Here is a 21,584-nt window from a genome sequence, read left to right as displayed (position 1 = left end):
ACTTGATAGTTAAACTTCAATGAAGAAATGTCTCCTCTTTCCTCCAAAATTTTTATTTTTTTAAATGGAGTCAAAGATTTCAAAAAACCATAATAAAGTAATTTAAATGTGTTGAGTTTCTAAAGTTTGTCCAATTAAGTTAAAATTACTTATTCGGGGGTTATTAGGGTCGCTGATTACGAATTTGATGTCAGAAATTAAAAATTCAAAATGGCGAATTCAACATGGCGATCGAAAAATTTAAAAGTTGGTGGATTTATCTGAAAATGCTTCCTGGGGGTTTTTGAGATCGCTGATTACGAATTTGATGTCAGAAATTAAAAATGGCGGATTCACCATGGCGACCGAAAATTTTAAAAGTCTGCGGATTTTTCTGAAAATGCTTACTCGGCACAGTGGGCCAGGATCGTCGATTTTTAGCTAAAAATCATCATTTAAAAAAAGCCAAGATATTTACAAATATCAAGTATGCTACCTACAGTTTTTGGGGTCGCTGATTACGAATCTGAAGTCAGATTTCAAAAATTCAAAATGGCGGATCCAATATGGCGGAAATAAAATTTTAAAGTCAATAAATTTGAATTAAACATAGGTATCTATGGGTTTTTTGGGTCGTTGATTACGAATCTGATGTCAGATTTCAAAAATTTAAAATAGCGGATCCAAAATGGCGGACATACAATTTTTAAAATTAATCGATTTTTATGAAACTCTGTATCTACGGGTTTTTTAGGTCGCTGATTACGAATCTTTTATAAGAATTCAAGTGGATTTTAGATTGAATGAGATTCGCCTACAATTTGTTGCTTGGGAGTTTTTAAGTTTGCTGATTACAAAACTAGTGTCTATAAAATTCAGAAAATAAAAAAAATTTCTTGTGATTAGCCTACAAAAATAAAACGTAAGCTGTAGTTTCCAGGATCTACCACGAGGAGGTTACAGGTAAAGATCCCATTTTGTATTTTTTTAGATTTTAAAATTTTTTTTAGTTTTTTTGGTTTTTTTACACCTGGTGTTTACTTCTAGGTATATAGTTTTTCGCGTGGGTATATCAGGTGCGCATGTAGTCCTATTGGAGAATCTGCTTTTATTTCAATGGATCAGGTAATCACTTTATTTTATATCTAAATGTGATTTCAGAAACACAGTGCTCAGTTTTACATTTTTAAAATCTGACAACAGATTCGCAATCAGCAACCCGAAAAACCTCTACATACCTATGTTTCATTAAAATTGATTAATTTAAAAAATTTTATGACCGCCATTTTGATTTTTTGAAATCTGACATCAGATTCGTAATCAGAGACCCAAAAAACCCATAGATACCTATGTTTAATACAAATTGATTGATTTTAAAATTTTTATGTCCGCCATATTAGATCCGCCATTTTGAATATTTGAAATCTGACATCAGATTCGTAATCAGCGACACAAAAAACCGTTAAATATCACTGTTTATTATAATTCATTAATTTTGAAAAGTGTCTTTATAGATATTGCATATATTTATATGTTTATTGCAATATTTTTGTTATGTTGAAAAAATATGAAAAGGCGCAAAATGGCACATATTGGCGTCAAAGTAGATATGCTAAGTAATCGTTCCATAACTTGTTTTTCCAAATATTATGCGGCTCGGAGGAGCTCTACTAACTGAAAGTCCGCACTCTATTGAAAAATCCACTATTTGTTAACTTCAATGGAGCTACATTTTAATAAATTTTATTTTTTTAAAGTAACTATAGGCTTTTTACTTCAATATATCTGTTGATGAGAAAAAATAAGTACTTATACAAAAATAAATTATTTATTTCTAGATATATTAAGTATTTTAATTAAAAACATTTCCTTATTTTATCTTAAATGTTAAACTTTAAATAGTTCTAGAAGACAGAATTTTTTATTATTTAACAAATCCTTCATGCAATAAATTCCTTATTTACTATAAAATACTGTGGATAAATTCTTTTTTGCATATTTGAAAGTTGAAAAATTGTATTTTTGGCCAAAATTTGAAGATCCTGGCCCACTGTGCTCTGGGGTTTTTAGGATCGCTGATTACGAATTTGATATCCGAAATTCAAAATTCAAAATGGCGGATTCAACATGTCGACCGAGAATTTTGAAAGAAAGCGAATTTTTTTGAAAATGCTTACTCGGGGGTTTTTGAGGTCGCTGTTTACGAATTTGATATCTGAATTTCAAAATTCAAAATGGCGGATTCAATCGAATCGATTTTCACGAAAGCGAATTTTCCTAATCGCCTGAAACCCGAATTTCCGAACAATATAAATATTGTCAATTTGTGTATGCGCTTTTGTTTATTATTGCATAGCAACGACAAGTGACGACAAGTATCGAAGTCAATTATTTATTGAAACTGTCAAGTCAAAATTTTAGTGTTTTTTAAATCTTTTATTTATCTCCACTCTTTCGGTAATTTAATTAGTTAATAAATTTTAGTGTTTTTTAATTCTTTTATTTATCTCAACTGTTTTGTGTGTTTGTAAATATAAAAATGAATGCATTCGATGAAGCCAACGAACCAATAAATCTGGGAACAAAATTAATTCTTGATGGATTTATATTTTTGAAGTCGAGATCGCTTAAAGGAAAGGTTTACTGGGATTGCAAGAAATTAAGAAAGGGAGAGTGCAAGGTGAGAGCAATTACGTTGGAAACAGAAATAGGAGAAAAGGTTATTGTTACAAAGCGTCCAAATGTAGACGATCATGCAGATGTACCAGATTGGGAGGCATGTGAGGCAGAAGTGCTCACTACAGGGTAATAAATAAAATTAAAATAATAAATAAATAAAATTAAAATAATAAATAAATAAAATCAAAATAATAAATAAAATTTTTAAATAATTAAATAAATAAAATGTTAGGTTAAAAAGGAAAGCTGAAGAAAACCCCGAAATCCCTGCTGCTCAAATTTTACGCACTCAATTACCAAATGTTCGTCAAGAAGTGTTAAGTCAAATGCCGGAAAGAATATATGACTCAAGAAATGGAGGAAATACTGAAGACAGAGTGTTAGTTTTTGGAACGAGACGAAATCTTGAATTTTTGGCTAGAAGTGACATCTGGTTTCTGGATGGTACCTTTAAGGTAAAAACATTAAATAAAAAAAATTAAATACATAATTATATTTTATCATTGTTATTTTACATTATTTTATTAATTTTTTCTACAGACGTCACCCACAATATTTACGCAAATATTCACGATTCTTGGAACCTCAAAAAACCTTAATCCTAATCCCGGAGACAATGATGCACATGCTGATGTGGCTTTCCCGTTTATATATGCTTTATTAACATCAAAATCATCGGTGCAATATACTGCCGTTTTGGAAGCTGTGCGTTCAGCAGCTGATGATTATAGGATTGAAAATTGTAAACCTCGGAAAATTATAACGGACTTTGAGCTTGCAATATTAAATTCAAGTTCAAATGTTTTTCCCGACGTACATATTTCAGCATGTTTTTATCATTTGGGTCAATCCGTCTGCAGGCAAATCCAATTTGAAGGACTACAAAGGGAATACAATGATGCTACTAATAGAAACGTAAAAATGTACACACATATGATGCTGGCTTTAGCGTATGTACCCCCCGACGATGTGAAATTTGCATTTTCTCTGTTGAAAGAATCCATTCCTGAAGCACTGTCACCCATTTTTGACTATTTTGAATTAAATTATGTTCTTGGAAAACCGGGACGAGGAAGAAGAAGAGCTATATTACCTCGATATCCAATATCAATTTGGAATCAGTATGAAGCAACAATCAATGGTTCTCATCGCACAAACAACACCAGTGAAGGTTGGCATAATCGGTTCCGCCTGGTAATAGGAAAATATCTTCCTGATCTCTATTCCCTCTTGCATGAATTTCAAAAAGAACAGGCCGATACGGAAAGTATGCTCTTCGAATTATCTATGGGAAGGACTGTGAAAAATAAGCCGGAAAAGAAATGGATTACTCTCAAAATTCGCCTACAGTCAATAGCCGGAACCTTCCAAGTTTACAAAGATGAACATCGAATTATGGATTACTTACGAGCAGCCGCGTGCATCATTGCATTATAAAAATTTTAAGTCTTCTGGTGCGTGAACAATACTCTTCGGGAAATTCACCTTCGGGAAATTCGCCTTCGGGAAAATATGTCATTCGGGAACTAGGGCTATTCGGGAATTTTGCTGTTCGGGAAATTGTTTTCGGGAAAATGGTCGGATACCACTATTTATTCTTGATCTTTAAAGTATTTAAATTATTTTAGAATACCGTCTTCAGCCACCTATTTCTAATTGATGTTGCCCGATTCTCACCACGGGGAGGTATTTTGAAATATTTTAAAAAATTTTTTGTGTTTTTTGAAATATTTAAAAAAAATTTTGTGTGTTTTATTTTTCGAATTTTTTTGTATTTTTAATTTTTTTAAACTTTTTTATTAAATTATTTTATATACTTCGTACATATTATGCTTTGTTTTTTGTTAATTTTGGTTTACTGGTTTGAGTTTTTAAAGCATTTATCACAGAAGTATTGAGATCAACTCGTACAAACTTTTCTTGTTCTGATTTTACAAGCTGTATTTAATTAATACTTTTATAAATCCTTTTTTTCGAATGGGGGTGCTTTAAATTTAAGTTTTAAATACTCCTTGGAAATGGATATAGCAAAGTTTTTAATGCTGCTTTTTTGTTTGCCCTTATTTGTATCATTCCACAATATTACAGCATTTAAAATTGCGGACTGGATGAGTCGAATAAAAATTACCCATGTCCATTTTTTGACCTCGTCATGATAGGCATTATTCTGCTGCAGTATTCGTCATGAATATCGACACCACCCATGAATTTGTTATAGGCACTAAAAGCATGTGGAAAAGGAACGTCAGTCTTCTTTTTAGGGTTTCGCAGCCAAGGGCTAAAACCCTTAGGGCGAGACTTCGGTGTCCGTCCGTAGTTCTTACGTCTTATGTTTTAAGTCTTATGTATTAAGTCTTATAGCGAGACTTTGGTATAAGAAGTTCTTAAGTCTTAAGTTTTAAGTCTTATGTATTAAGTCTTATGTCTTAATTCTTAAGTTTTAAGTCTTATGTATTAAGTCTTATGTCTTAATTCTTAAGTTTTAAGTCTTATGTATTAAGTATTATGTCTTATGTATTAAGACAACATTTTAGGCCACGAAACCCTATGATGAAGGCGCATTGCGCCTGCTTCTCTGACTGAATTTTTCTTCCTTATTATACCTTTTAACAGAACTAACAATAAGAGGACTTATACCTGCTGCTGTTGACAAAACAGAAACAAGTTTCGAGTCTTTAAGTATGTAACGTGGTTTTCAATATAATCACGTTGCTGCAAATAAAACCAAGAATCTTGCCGAGACTGTTTCCACAAACGTAGTAAATTTCCAATAAATATGGCTTCCACCAGGCTCCAATTTTCTATCAACGACGAGAATTATAATTAACTTTATAATTTATTTTCATAACTTCGTTGACTTGTTATTATCGACGATAAAAATTGAGATGAGTTTTGTTTATATTCATCAATTTGTTTCCTGTAATAATTCATTTTTTTGTATTTTGTTAATAACAAAAAATTACAAATAAAACACAGCACAGTATTTGTAACGACAATGGAGTGGACCATGGAAACTGGGCATTCATCTTACAAGTAAAACTACCCAAGTGTCAGACGCCGAATTTATTGAAACTTTTCATACGTCCAGAGAGATAAAAATAAGATATACGTGTTTTTTTATATCTGCGGTAACTGACTTTAAAGGGTAGAAACTACCCTTTTAATTTTAACCCTTTAACGCCCAAATGAACAAAATTTTGATTAGATTAGATTAGCTTGAAATTTGTTACTCGGGGGTTTTAGGGGTCGCTGATCACGAATCTGGAGTCCAATTTTCAAAATTCGAAATGGTGGATCCAATATGGCGGACAATTTTTCTAAAAAATCATTAGATTCGCTTGAAACTTGTTACTAGAGGGTTTTTGGTGTCGCTGATTACGAATGTAATGTCTAATTTTTAAAATTGAACATGGCCGCTCCTATATGACAGACGAATTTTCAGTTGAAATTCGATAATCACGTTCTTTAGCCATTAAAATACTTAAAATATTTTTAATGTTTTCCAACTTTCACCACGTGGAGGTAAACGTGATCTGGAAAGTCTTTCTTTTTATTTTTAAATTTTATATTTTTTTACTTTTTTATTTTTGGTTATTTTTGTTTTTTCATTTTTTATGTATTTTTCTTCTTTTTATTTGTTATTATAATTTTTGAATTAAAAGGTCAAAAAATGGAAATGTATATGTTTTATATTAATCATTACTTATTTCAAGGTCAAATTGAAAAAAACAATTTTTTTATCTCCAGCTTGCAGCTCTTGTAAAACCTTTAAAAAATCATTATTCACAGTTTTAATTCGATTAATTTTACTTATCAATATATTAATTCTAAAAAAATATATTTTAAAAAAAGACATAATTTATTTTAAAAATAAAAAAAAGACTTTTCAGTTCACGTTTACCTCCACGTGGTGAAAGTTGGAAAACATTATAAATATTTTAAGTATTTTAATGTCTAAAGAACGTGATTATCGAATTTCAACTGAAAATTTGTCTGTCATATTGGAGCGGCCATGATTAATTTAAAAAATTGGACATTATAATCATAATCAGCGACTCCAAAAACCTTCGAGTAACAAGTTTCAAGCGAATCTTATGATTTTTTAGAAAAATTGTCCGCCATATTGGATCCGCTATTTCGAATTTTGAAAATTGGACTCCAGATTCGTGATCAGCGACCCCTAAAACCCCCGAGTAACAAATTTCAAGCTAATCTAATCAGTTTATGAAAATTTGGCGGCTATATTCGATCCGCCATTTTGAATTTTTAAAATTGGATTTCAGATTCATAATCAGCGACCCCAAAAACCCCTGAATAACAAGTTTCAAGCAAATTTAATAAGTTTTTAAAAAAATTGTCCGCCATATTGGATCCGCCATTTTGAATTTTTAAAATCGGACTTCAGATTCGTGATCAGCGACCCCTAAAACCCCCGAGTAACAAATTTCATGCTAATCTAAACACTTTTAACAATTGCGTACTTTCGAATCAAAGTTTGAAAAAAATTTGAACTTCAAACTCCATTTTTAAGCCGCCATTTTAATTTTTAATTTTCTCTTTAGTCCTATCTTCTAGGTTATATATCTATATCACGTTATTTGTTACATTTGGAATTATTTTTCCGCTATTTCATAGTAGAAAAAATTGAAAATTAAACAAAAATTGGAAAAAAGTCGGACTTTTTTTATAAAAAACATTAATAACTTTTTTGTTTATAAATTTTTGACTTTTTTTTTAATTCCATTCGATAGAGCGCATATGAAAACATAAGAAATGATGATTCGTGAATTTTTCTATGGATTTTTAAGTACCGAAATAAGTCCTCAAACTTCATGCCAAAATTTTGTCCATTTGGGCGTTAAGGGATGTAAAATCAATAGTTATCTTAAAATTGCTTAAATTTGATGGAAACTCTCGAGTTTTCAGTTTCCGGCGAATCCTGCAATTTTTAGTAATCTCGTCCACCATAATGGATCCGACATTTTTAATTTTGAAAACTGACATCGAATTTGTAATCAGCGACCCCAAAAACCCCCGAGTGACCAGTTTTCAGCGAATTTAAGCAATTTTTAGAAATCTCGTTCGCCATTTTGGAACCGCCATTTTGAATTTTGAAAAACTGACATCGAATTCGTAATCAGCGACCCCAAAAACCCCCGAGTAACCAGTTTCCATCGAATTTAAGCAATTTTAAGATAACTATTAAATTTTCATCCCTTAAAATTAAAAGGGTAGTTTCTACCCTTTAAAGTCAGTTACCGCCGATATAAAAAAACACGTATATCTTATTTTTTATCCCTCTTGACGTATGAAAAGTTTCAATAAATTCGGCATCTAACACTTGGGTAGTTTTACTTGTTAGTCTCCTGGAGAACAACGACGAGATCTAGGAGGTGTCAAAACAAATCAACAATAGCAGGCGACAGGTTGGAATCGAGCGAAGTGAAGTTGGTATTGACGGAAGATGGTCGCTAATCGATAAAGGGACCATCACACCATTTCTAAGGGCCCGTTTACATGAGAGGGGTGCACACATTGTTAACATGGTGTGTCACCCTCTCTTGAGATCAAAGGTCAGGAACTGAGGCTCAACTGGCATCGTCTTCAGGATGTAGGAGACGTGCACAAGTCACCTGGGGCACGCCCTCCTAGAGAATTTGGAAACGCAAGACGGTAGGCAGGGACTATTAGCGCCGCGGCGGATATTGGTACTATGGAGTTTCCGTCGCGGGCCTGTTGTCCAAGCGAAGTGGGCCGCAGCTTACCAACCTCACCTGTCAACTACATCGAGTTTAACAGTATGGTCGAAGCCGTGTAGAAATAAAGGTTCGGATTTGTTTTTCTAAATCGCAAAAGGTGTGAAATGAATTCCCGAGACGAGGAAAGCCGTCGCCTTGAAGGTTCGTAGTCACACCCCTCCTCAAGCGCCGTAAAGCTATAGAAAAATGGATCCGACTTCGGTTAACGAAAACTTGTAGGATTAAGCTCATATTTTCCTAAATTCCAAACTGTGAAATTGCCCCAGCTCCTATATTCAAATAAAATGAATTTCCGTAACTATCCCAAAATATAATCATAAAAAACCCAACTTTTTAGGTTTGGACGCAAAAAATGTAAGCAAATGTCTATTGCTTGCAAATTTTTCTAGTTTATAAACGCAGATGAAGGTTCTACATACCTTCCAGTTGTAAAAGAGGAAGAACAATTATGGAGAAGAAATATTGTTTGCTGTTTTATTAATTTCGAGGGAAAATTTAGTATTAACATGAAAATAGAAAACAGAATAGAAAACTTTATCCAGAAAATAAAAAATCATTTAAATCGTCAATTTCGAAAACGGCTTAACTCAGATTTTTTCAAACTTCACTTTTTTTAAATTATTACATATCCATTGACGTTTTATTAAAAGGAAAGTTTTATTTGAGGTTCTTTTAGCAGAGAAGTGTATTAAAGTATGCTTTCCTTTGGACTTTTAACCTAAGATTGTTTGTTTTCTAACCTAATGTTGAATGGTTTTTAAGGGTGAAGTCCCATGATGAGTGTAAAGTGCAAAATGCAAAGTGATTCATAAACATAGACGAGGAAACTTATTGCCTTGTGATAGGCGAAGATGGGCTCGTCAGTTTCAGTTTGTATATATAGTAATTTAATTTCAAGTTAATATGATTTTAATAATATATACACATAAATCGTATCTTATAATTGTTTTAACTTCATTAACCAAAAGTAAAAGAGAATGGTTCGAAGAAGTCAGATTAATTAATAAAGTTAGCAAGCGGCCAAAATGATTTGATCGTTCCGAAAGGTATAATGAAACACCAGAAGAAAGAGAAAGAATTTGGAAAGAAATTGCTAATTTATTCCCTGGCAAAGTAATACTTATCTATTTAGTATAATTTTCAAAGAACAATATTTTCTTCTTTTGAAATAAAGTTTGTAAAAAATTTAGTTCTTAAAATTATTTTCAATTGTTAAGATCTTCCGGTCCCGCATTGAAGAGGCGGTGGAAAAATCTACGAGCTCAATATTCCAGAAATGAAACTGTTTAGTTTCGACATTATTATTTAATAAACTTTATTGAAAACGCAAGCGCTGAGTAAGGATATATCTTTACTAAAGCTATTTAAACAAATTTTAATTAAAATATTATAATATTTTAATTATTATAATACTCTCCTTATTAAACAGATAATGACTAAAATTATTTATAAATTCTTTTACAGCGAAATTCTATCTAATACTGAAACTCATAATGAAGTTGTCAACGAAGGATTGACTGTTGAAAATTCTACCCACGTATCAGTGCAAAACTCGAATACCAGATTAGGTACGACATTTTTACAAAAATATCCATAACAACTTACTTGAAAATTAAGCATAATTTATAATTATTTTATTTAGAAAATATAATACAAAAAAATCTGCAAAAAATGCATGCAGAAAAGTGTCAAAATCTCTTTCCAATAATTCAACAAACAAACAAATTCTTTTATCATTTTCTCATACAAAATAGCATGTAGTTACTACGAAAAAAATCTGGAGTCATTAAATCAAAGCTGGAGATTTTAATTATTTATAATTTTTTTTTAAATCAAAGTTAACAAATTAATACACTTTTTAAAAAAAGGAGGTTTATTTTCTTATTTCGTTGATGCACATGATCTAAATCAATTTAAATTCATCCAATATGACCACCAGATAATTAATAAAGCATAAAATAATTTATTTCAATTGTTATAAACAATATATAGCCCAACAACGAGCAGGGGCGGTGGATTGCAGAAGTAAATGTTTATTTTGACCAGTTAAAAGTTCTTGTCCCACGTTTTGACCTATACATTTTTTTTAGAAAAAAACCTCACCTTTATGATAAAAATTTTTTTTAAAAAATAAAAACTGTCCATTTAATGAAAAAATGAAATTTTATTTTTTAATTTAATTTTTCAAGGTCAACCATTTTTTTTCTCTACATTTGTTTACACCATTAGAGAGTGTTGAAAAACAGCAGAAAAACCCAAAATAGAAAACGTATTTTCGTTTTGTTTTAAAGAAACTACAAATTTTTCAAATATTCCATGTTAGACCAAAAATTTAAACTTTGACCCCCTCTAGTTTTAATATTTGTTTAAATAAATTAATAATATTTGGTATTTTTAATTGCATCTAATAGGACCACTGTTTCTGCAAAATTTTAACCCGATCCCAAACATTTAAAATTTTGACCTGGGTCACTTAACGTGGAACCCGTCATATACTATTCCCAAGTTAATGGTATGGGCAATACTTATTTGAATGGACTTTTAACATCATTGAATATTCCACCTTTGAACAGGAATACGTTCAAATCTCATGAAAAGGAAGTCGGAAGAGTTGTTGAGGAAATAGCACAAAAAAGTTGTAAAAATGCGACTATTGAAGAGCGACAAAAAACAATAGATAATTCCGATCGATTAATGCCAATGTTGTAAGTAATAATAATATAGATGATTAAATGAAAAATAACACAGCCCCACAAAAAAAGAAAACTACCCTGCGCGAAAGTCCACAGTACCATACCCCTATGTATTTTGATGCGCTGAATACGAATCCGAAGTCAGATTTGCTCCATCACGTCAGGATTTTGTTCTAACCTCAAAAAACATGTCAGATTTCATGTAATTTATGTAAAATACAAATTTTTTTAAAAATTGATTCGGTTTTTAAATGGGTACTTAGTTTTAAATGGGTACTCAGTGGTTTTTCGGATCGCTGATCACAAATTTCAAATCAGACTTTAAAAATTTCTAACAACTGGTCCAATATGACTTGAAATGCAAGCATTTTGGGAGTCAGTGAATTTAAAAGTTTCGAAAAGTGTGTTGGTAAACATTTATGCAGCAAGAAATGCAGATTTATGGTAACCTGAATGCCTAAATTAAGATGTATTTATCGAGACGACATCTAGAAACATTTCTAGAGAATTAGGCATAATTTCTGTATGCAGTTCAATTTAACAATTGCAGAATATTTTTCTCTTGGACGCAGGCCTGCTAGGACATAATACAGTATTGTATTTCCGTTGTTCTTTGGCACAATATTAATCCTGCTGCTTCGATAGATGTAGTAGGTGATGACAACTGCCCCGAAAGGGGATGTGTAGAATGATTTGCTTCCTGTCTATCGAAGTAACGAAGCCAGCGAAGGCGCGCTGCCTTGCAGGGGGACGTTAGGGTGTGAGGATGATACCGTAGTGTGTCCGACGACGAGTTGACAATGTCCTTTTCAAAGTCGGAAAGATCTCATACTTAGGCCTAGGGAGGTATGAGAGTTATCACCCCTAGGACAGTGGACTCGCCTGCGATCGGACCAGGATCCCTAGCGTGCGGGCATTTTCCTAAATATCATGGCTTTCAAAAATCAAAACAATACAAAAAAATTCAAACGCTTCAAAACTTCTTTTTGGAGTGTCAACCTCACAACATACATGTGACAGCAATGCAGATGTATTTTGTTACGTATGCGGACAATTTGATATCCCGAAAAATCGCAAACTAATTAATAAAAACATTAAACAAATTTACAAAGATTGTTTTGATTTTGAGATAGTCAATCAGAATGAAAAATGGGTTCCACATACAATTTGCAGTTCCTGCTACACAATGTTAACTCGTTGGAATGATACGAAAGAGGATGAACACTTGAATTTTAAATAACCAACATTGTGGAAAAAACCATTGAATCGAGAAGATTGCTACTTTTGCATGACCAATGTAAAGGGCTATAATAAAAATAACAAAAAGCATATAATTTACGCATGTGTAGTATCTGTGACAAAACCCGAAATTTTAAGTCATTTAACTCTTTCTTCTGCAAATATGGAAATCGACAGTTCACCATTAATGTATGTACTTTCTGATATAAGTGATGAGATTAGTAATATTGTAGAAGACGATGATGATATTTATATTCAGATGGTTATCAGGAAGAAAAGGTTAAAGAAGGCTTTACGCAAGAAGAGCTTAGCAACCTCATAAGAGATTTGAAATAACCCAAAGATAGAGCAGAATATCTAGCTTCAGTTTTAAAACAGAAAAATTTGTTATCTAAAGGCACCACAGCTTACTTTTATCGTGACAGAGAAAAGGAATTTCGGAAATATTTTACAAAAGACGATGAGCTTTCATTAGTATATTGTTCTGACATTGAAGGACTCATAAATGAATTAAAACCAAACGTATATGAAGATTAACATTGGAGGTTATTCATTGACTCTTCTAAAAGAAGTCTAAAGGCAGTGCTAATTTATAACACTAATGTTTTTGCTTCAATTTCTGTAGCCCATTCCACTGAACGTAAAGAAGATTATGAAACTGTCAAATTAGTTTTGGAGAAAATTAAATGTGAAGAACACAATTGGCAAATTTGTGGAGATTTTAAAATTATAAGTATCATGTTAGGCCAACAAGCAGGTTTTACGAAAACACCTTGCTTTTTATGTTTGTAGGACAATAGAGATCGAAAAAAACATTACGTACACAAATAATGGACCAAAAGAACATCTTTTACACCATGTTCCAAAAATATTATAAAAAAACCTCTAGTTGAACCCACAAAGGTAATTCCACCACCTTTACATATTAAACTAGGGGTAATAAAACAGTTTGTAAAGTCTCTAGATAAAGAAGGGAAATGTTTCAAGTATTTGGAACAAAATTTTCCAGTGATATCTGATGCTAATTTAAAGAAAGGAATTTTTGTTGGGCCTCAAATTCGCAAACTAGTAAAAAAAGAAAAATTTATCACAGTAATGAGTAAAAAGGAGAAAGCTGCATGGCTTAGTTTTAAGGGAGTTATTGAAAACTTTCTTGGCAACCATAAGAGCGAGAATTTGGAACTAATAGTAAATGGTGTGATCAAAAACTTTCAAAAATTGGGATGCTTGATGAGTTTAAAGCTCCATTTCCTACATTCACATCTAAGTTACTTTCCCAAAAATTTAGGAGACTACAGCGAGGAACAGGGCGAACGGTTTCATCAAGATATTAATGAAATGGAGAGCAGATATCAAGGCAGATTGGACGTAAATATGATGGCTGACTATTGTTGGATGCTAAAAAGGGATATTGTTCCAGGAAGAGTAAACTTAAAAAGAAAATCACTGCACAGGTCATTCAAAGACAAACGAGTCCGTTACCATAATAAATTTTATTTATTTACATAAATAAAAATTACATTATTTTCAAACGCACATATTGATTTTTTAAAATCTAATTGAAGATTTGTTATCAGTGATCCGAAAAATTACTGAGTACCCATTTTAAAGCAAAATAAATCAATTTTCAAAAAAATGACCGCCATATTGGATCCGCCATATTGAATTTTTAAAATCTGACTTCAAATCTGTAATCAGCGACCCCGAAAACCCCTATATACCAAGTATAGTAAAAATCCAAAAAATTTTTAAAAATTTGGCCGACATATTGGATCCGCCATTTTGAATTTTTAAAAACTGACTGAAGATTCGTAATCATCGACCTTAAAACCCCCAAGAAACAAGTTTGAGACAAATCTAATCAATTTTTTAAAAAATTTGTAACTTACATAAATTACATATATAATCTGACATGTTTTTTGAGGTTAGAAAAAAATTCTGATGTGATGGAGCAAATCTGACTTCGGATTCGTGTTCAGCGCATCAAAATATATAGGGGTACTGTAGTGTGGTCTTTCGCGCAGGATACTTTTTTTTGGGGGCTGTGTAATCATTATGCATAAGTGACAGTTTATAAGAAAAATTATGCATCTTTCACAATATTCATAATTTAAGAGATTTTTTATATTATTTTTTATTTTAGTTTTTTATATTACGCAATGATTTATTAAAAAGTTCCTTTTTAGGAAATACGCATTCGATTTCGTTGTCGGTCGTTTTTTTGTATCTTCAGAATTTTGTATTTTTTTATTCTAAACAAAATCTTAAAGTTACAGAAAAATTGACCTAGAGTTTAATGTAATGTATTTTCATTTGTCTTTTAATTTGATTTTTACAAACTCAGTTATTTTTTATTTTTGCTTTTATTTTACTCTGTTATTATATAGTATGTTTATAATTTGCGAAAGGTTTTTTTATTTTGCATCGTCTGATTAAATATTGAGGCTGATTTTTATAAATTAATTGTACATTGTAATTTCGATAATTTTTTAAATATTTCGTATTAAATAATACGTAAGTTTTGAAGACTTTCATATTATAGTTAATAAGTGATTCAAAATTTATTCTCAGATTTATTGATTAACTTTACACTCCTCCATCGTTGAACTTTAAAATACATATTTTGAATGTATTTATATAATCGTATTTATCTATGTAAATTATTGTAAATGTTGCTTTTGATCTTGTAATAAATAAAAATTGATCAGTTATTGTGTTTTATGCTTTAATAGACCTGTCTACTTAAATAAGAATTTCATTTTTCCTGATGCGTTTCGAATTATGTAAGATAAAATCACAGTTGCGTCAGAAAACACATTTCGAATAGCCGCGGCTTTCGATCAGGGTTGGTTTACAAGAGGCACAGGAAGAAGTTATAACAGTCTTTCAAGTACTGGCGCTCTCATAGGTTTTTTTCCAAAAAAGTCTTATATCACTCTGAACAAAATGTGTGACCTTGGTCATTTGCCAGACGATCACGATTGCAGGCTAAATTTTGAGGAAAGCGCAAAGGCTATGGTGCCAAAAGCCGCTGTTTAATTGATAAACAACAACAGTATTTTGGATGAATCTCATGTTCAAGTTTGCATTATGATTGACGATAATGATAGCAGCTCCATAAGTGCTGTACGAAGTACCAGTAATCATGAAATTGTTAAACAAGCGGACAAAAACCATACGAGCAAAGGCGTAGTTAATGAATTGTATAAAATTAAAAAATATTACAAGGAATTAACAGCTAACGCAATAAAATATTTACAAAAGTGCTTTAACTATTGCCTGTCCTAAAACAAAAGAGATAGCGAGAGAATGGCAGATGGAATTAATAATATAACAGATCATTGTTTTGATGATTACAAAAATTGTGGACTTTGGTGCAGTTTCTCGAAGGATCCTGAAAATTACCGACATTCGATCATTGGAGACGGTTTCCAGAATACAAGTTTAAAAGAAGGTTTCAAATCGTTATTTGCAAAATTAGCAGAAAATGCAAGTCGATTTTCAGCAGGTGAGTCAAGCAATGCTAATGAAAGTTTAAATGCAATGATCGTTAGTAAAGCGCCGAAATCTAGGATGTATGGGATGACTTCTTCGGGCGACATACGAGTTGCATGTGCTGTAAATAAAAAAATGAAGAAGAAAAGTACGTGGGTAAATTATGTAATTAAATTTATCTCCCGGAATTGACTTAAAAATTTAAAAGTCGTCGCCTTTTTTTAAAAAAACAAAAAATGGAACTAAGAAATAGAAAAGAACTGTCTGAAAGAACAACTTACGCGACAGACATTGGACTTCTTCAAACGTTGAACGAATTTGCCAATGGCAAATATAAATGGAAATTTAAAATCGATTGTGGTATTTTTTTATTTGGAAACAGGAATATATTTGCAAGTTCGACTATCCAAAGCTTATCCCTTTCGTGCCCCCGGGGAATCCAGCGGTTGGATTTGCTTCCAAATTGGTACTCGGGGGTTTTCGGGGTCGCTGATTACGAATCCGATGAGAGTTTTAAAAAATTAAAATGGCGGATCCAATATGGCGGACAAGATTTTTAAAAAATGCTTGAATTTGCTACAATATTGCTACTCGGGGGTTTTTGGGGTCGCTGATTACGAATCCGATGTCAGTTTTTCAAAATTCACAATGGCGGATCTAATATGGCGGACAAGATTTTAAAAAATTACTTGAATTTGCGTCAATGTTGTTACTTGGCAGTCTTCGGGGTCGCTGATTGCGAATCAGAAGTCAAAATTAAAAAATTTTCAAAAATCAAAATGGCGGATCCAGTATGGCAAACAAGATTTCAAAAAATTGCCTGAATTTGCTTGAATATTGTTAATCGGGGGTTTTCGGGGTCGCTGATTACGAATCCGATGTCAGTTTTTCAAAATCCAAAATGGCGGATCCAATATGGCGGACGAGATTTTCAAAACTTTGTTTGAATTTGCTTTAAAACCGGTACTTGGGGGTTTTAAGGGTCACTGATTACGAATCTAATTTCAGTTTTTTAAAATCAAAATGTCGGATCAAATATAAAAGTTTTTGAGGTCGTTAAGTACGGAGAGAATATTAGGTTCAAATTTTATTAATATTTCAGATCCTAATTTTTATATAAAAAATAAATTATACAAAAAATTTAGAATACAAATATGATCTGAAATTAGTTACAAAATTATACAAATGAATTTCGATACACCAGAATAGTGTACAATGGTACAAATAAAGAGTTTTATTAAAAATTATGAAAATTAATCTTTTCACTTGGCATTTTTTTGTGGATTTAAAAACATATTTTTTACAAAATTGAGCATGGATTATTTTGTTTCTACTATTTTATCAATAAAACTTAAACTGACATCAGATTCGTAATCAGCGACTCCAAAAACCCGCGAGTTGAAGCAAATAGAAGTTGAAGCAAATAGAAGCAATTTTTAGAATCTTGTTCGTCATATTGGATCCGACATTTTCAATTTAAAAATTTTTTTAAATCTAACGTCTGATTCGTAATCAGCGACCCTTAAAACCCCCAAGTAACGATATTGACGCAAATTCAAGCAATTTTTTAAAATCTCATCCGCCATATTGGATCCGCCATTTTGAATTTTGTAAAACTGACATCGGATTCGTAATCAGCGACCCCGAAAACCCCCGATTAACAATATTGAAGCAAATTTACGGAATTTTTTAAAATCTTTTCCGCCATATTGGATCCGCCATTTTTAATTTTTAAAATTTTTTAAATCTGACTTCCGATTTGCAATCAGCGACCCCGAAAAACACCCAAGTAACAATATGGACCCAAATTCAAGCAATTTTTTAAAATCTTGTCCGCCATATTGGATTCGCCATTTTAAATTTTGAAAAACTGACATCGGATTCGTAATCAGTGACCCCGAAAATCCCCGAGTAACAATTTGGAAGCAATTTTGATAAAATTTAAAAATATTTGAAATTTGTTTAAAAATTTGTCAGCCATATTAGATCCACCATTTTGAAATTTTTAAATCTGACTGAAGATTCATAATCAACGACCCCAAAAACATAAAAAACAAAGTGTTGTTAAAAATTATTCACTAAATGTTAATGAAATGTATAGTTTGTTACATCACTGTTTTTTTTAAACAGTCAATGTTTATTCTATTGTTTAAAATAAATATTACAACTTTTTGTAATTTACTATTTTTTTAATTGTAGCCACATCCATTCGGAATAAAAAGCAATTTAGTGCAAATTAATTGGTTAATTTTTTAAAGAATTACATAAAATTTTCTAAGTGGTACATATATGTACCGGAGGCACGAAAGGGTTATGCAAGCAGTTAAAACTGTTAACATGAGACAGCATTTTAAATCGGTTGTTGAGGGATTTTCTGACACTCTTCCTATAATTGCAAAATGCAGTGACAGAAAAGAAAAAGGTCAGACTAAATTAAAAAACTATATCTAATGATCTGCAAATTAATACTGAAGGAGCACATAATACTATTGCGGATGTCGTAATGTTGAAACAGGTGTTAGTTAAATTAAAGATTTCAAATGAAAAAATTGTAGAGTCGACTTTAAACTGGAATGAGATTAAAAAAAGACGTTTTTGCTGAGAAATTATCTAGTGATATGAAAAAATTGAGTGGATTGAATCAATGTACTTCGTATAGTATCAGAAAAAATGGTCGCTTCCAACATTTCATATGACATGATTAAAAACGTGTTTAAAGAAAATAAATTTGCAGGTCTTATGAATCTTTTTGGTAAAGACGAAAATGACAATGTTCGAGTGTCAAAGTGTGATAAAGTTATTTCCAAGATTTATGATTTTATCGAGAAAGTCAAAGTTAATAAAAATTGACTTGTTCAGTTCATTTTTAAGAAATAAACCAAAGATTTTAGATGTTTTTTTAGTAACGTTTAATTTGAATCGTTCGAAAAATTGTTTTCGAGTGTCAAATTATTGTAAAGTTATTTCCAAGATTAATGATTTTTTCGAGCTAGACAAAATTATTAAAAATTGACTTGTTCAGCTTATATTAAAGAAATAAACCAAAGGTTTTAGATGTCTATTTTTATTAATTATCGAGAAGGTCAAAGTTAATAAAAATTGACTTGTTCAGTTTATTTTAAGGAAATAAACCAAAGGTTTTAGATGTCTATTTTTATTAATGTTAAATTTGAATCGTTCGAAATTTTTTTTTCAATTTTCAAAATGTCATAAAGTTATTTCCAAGATTAATGATTTTATTGAGAAGGACAAAGTTAATAAAAATGAACTTGTTTAGTTTATACTATTAAGACAAAACCAAAGGTTTTAATGTCTATTTTTTATTAATGTTAAATTTGAATCGTTCAAAAAATTTTTTTCGAGTGTCAAAAAATATTACAATATTATAGTTAATATTAAATTTTTTTTGAATTTTTTCAATTATAGGTTTTTATAATATATTTATAAATAAATATTATATGGGGCATTCTAGGCCAAATCGGAAATTATTTTGCTTTTGCTTCTTAAATGTTGTTACGTTTACTAAAGTAACAAGTATAGTTACAATTAAGATGTGTAACGATTGTTAATTTGGCCGACAACGTGAATCAGTGTAAGTGTCGAATCACACAGTTTTTTGAAATAATAAAGGACTGAGGTTTAAAGCAAAAGGTACTTCCTAAATGTGATAGACTGTCAGTAAGCATAGTTACTGCAGTAAGCAAGTAATGCTTAAGACTTTTGAACTATAAAACAGTTAATAGTGTTCCTGTGTTAAAGATATTGCAATTATGAAAAGTGTCGTGTTTGATACTCTGTTCCAGTTTCAAACAAACTAAGAATTTCAATTTTGAAATTATTATCAACAAAACCGTTTCAATCAAATACGAAGGAAGCGATTGAGAGAATCGTCAAAAGAAGCTGTGTTCCATAGACTAGTGTTCCAGTACTTGTCTTTAATCTTTGTGGATTCATCGTTGACGGAGTTCCAGTTTCTACGACTTTAAACCTTTCATCTCATCAATCCTTCAATAAGTGCGTTAATTGTATCACCAATTCCTATTACAATATCCATTTATACAGAATTGGGCTGAATTCGATAAAGTTCAAACACGTCTCGAAGAACTTGTACCGGAAAAGATTCTTCTCAGCATCCGAAAATTATACTGTCGCATGTAATTTATTAAAAGACCGCTATGACAATAAACGAGTAATAATTAAAAATCATACGAGAGCAATTATACTAGCTCCTGCAACATCTAAGGAATTTTCTATTCGTGCATTATTGGATCACGTACAAAAACATTTTAGAGCACTTCGCGCATTAGGACAACCGGTCGACAAATGGGACACAATTCTCCTATTGTTAATAAAAGATAAAGTAAATGTTCCCACGCGCGAAAAATTCAATGATATCACTAATGATATAGCACTTTCAACAATGACAGACATAATAAAGGTAAGTAAATAATAAAGGTAATAAAGGACATAATAAAGGTTACCTTTCTCCAGCGCAGAGCACAATTTAAAGACACAAAATCGGTACAAATAACTATCAAATCGGGTAATAAAAATGACTCGCGAAATATTAGCAACGCGCTAAAAAAGAATCCTTAAAACATGCATATGTTGCACCATAGACGAGTAAACCAGCTTGTTTTTACTGTCCAGGTTAGCATCGTATTTTTTCATGTGAAAAGTTTTTAAAATCTTGTATAAAAGAAAGAATAAAGGAAAGTCGAAAACTTTCTCTTTGCACTAATTGTTTGCGACCAAAGCACCAGGCAAAAGATTGTCGATCAGGCCCATGTAAAATCACAAAAGAACCCATTAGAGAAAACTCAAGCAAATTGCACGCTTCGCACTCTTTCTAGAAAGAACTAGTTTAAGAGAATAGTATTCCTAGCAACAACATTTATATTTTTATCTGCAGATAATACAAAAGTTTGTGTTTAAACTTACCAAGATTATTCAATTCATCCATAGCGATTACAACACTATTAGACCATGTCGATAAAATATAGGAAATAACGAAAAAATTTCGTAGTGAACGATTTTTCGTCATTTTGTTAATACTTGCTTGAACAATTACAAAACAAAGAAAACAACAGCAGCGTACTATGGTCAAGTTTTAGAATTCAAATATATTTTGAACTTAATTTTAAAATAGCATTATTTATTGTTAATATTTCTAAAGTTTCACAATAAATTTTTATCTTCTGAACGTGAAGTTTCAATAACTTCTTGCAATCAATATTTGTACTTTACATATATATAAAGATACTTAATAGCTACAAATACTTATTTTTATAGACAAAAACTTTATTTACTCTTACATTTAAAAATTATTTAACGATTTTAAAATTATGAATTTTGCTTTATCAATTTTTTTAAACAAACAGTGATTCAGTATTGTAGACATTTATAAAATTTAAAAAAATTCAACCTTGCAATGTTTCAGGATCAATTAATTTTTACTATTTTATACAATTTATGACGTCTTTATTACATATTTAAATGCATTTATCTTTTTTTAAAGGACAAAGAATTCTGTAAAAAAATTGTGATAAAAAAATACGAATTGTACAAATTATTTCTTCTTTTAAAAAATCTTACAATTTTGATTTCTTAAATAAAATTTTAGTTTAAAAATTTTTTTTTTATTTTTTCATATAGTTAAGGATTTTTAAAATGGCGTACTTTTTATAAATGCTGAAAATATAAATAAAAAGTATAATTTGTTTATACAAATTATATTTAA

At 31.0% G+C, this 21,584-nt stretch overlaps 2 protein-coding genes across 4 annotated transcripts in view; one reads left to right on the top strand and one right to left on the bottom strand.

Moving 5' to 3' along the window:
* The window catches only part of LOC122511974, a 40,542-nt gene extending 19,526 nt beyond the window's left edge, over positions 1-21,016 (bottom strand). The window contains exon 1 of one of the 3 annotated variants that reach the window (XM_043627570.1): positions 20,786-21,016. In XM_043627570.1, coding sequence (XP_043483505.1) covers positions 20,786-20,888 — 103 coding nt within the window. In that variant the 5' untranslated portion in view covers positions 20,889-21,016. The remainder of the gene's footprint in view (positions 1-20,785) is intronic. The other 2 variants (XM_043627571.1, XM_043627572.1) reach the window with 2 other exon arrangements.
* Positions 2,985-5,722, top strand: LOC122511975. The gene is made up of 2 exons (XM_043627573.1): positions 2,985-3,113; positions 3,199-5,722. The coding sequence occupies exons 1-2, from the start codon at positions 2,985-2,987 to the stop codon at positions 4,093-4,095; spliced, it is 1,026 nt and encodes a 341-aa protein (XP_043483508.1). The 3' UTR covers positions 4,096-5,722.
* Positions 21,017-21,584: the final 568 nt, after the last annotated feature.

The sequence above is a fragment of the Leptopilina heterotoma genome, unplaced genomic scaffold, assembly GCF_015476425.1.
Source record: "Leptopilina heterotoma isolate Lh14 unplaced genomic scaffold, ASM1547642v1 Lhet_92, whole genome shotgun sequence".
Classification (NCBI taxonomy): Eukaryota; Metazoa; Arthropoda; class Insecta; order Hymenoptera; family Figitidae; genus Leptopilina; species Leptopilina heterotoma.
The sequence above is the reverse complement of the archived record's forward strand: the minus strand, read 5'-3'. Positions and strand labels throughout refer to the sequence as shown.

What these genes read in the sequence shown, in the direction of transcription:
- LOC122511975 (XM_043627573.1), top strand. Translation starts at nt 2,985, where the DNA reads ATGCCGGAAAGAATATATGACTCAAGAAATGGAGGAAATACTGAAGAC. An exon ending in TTCTGGATGGTACCTTTAAG is followed by an intron (nt 3,114 to 3,198) that starts GTAAAAACATTA and finishes TTTTTTCTACAG; the next exon opens with ACGTCACCCACAATATTTAC.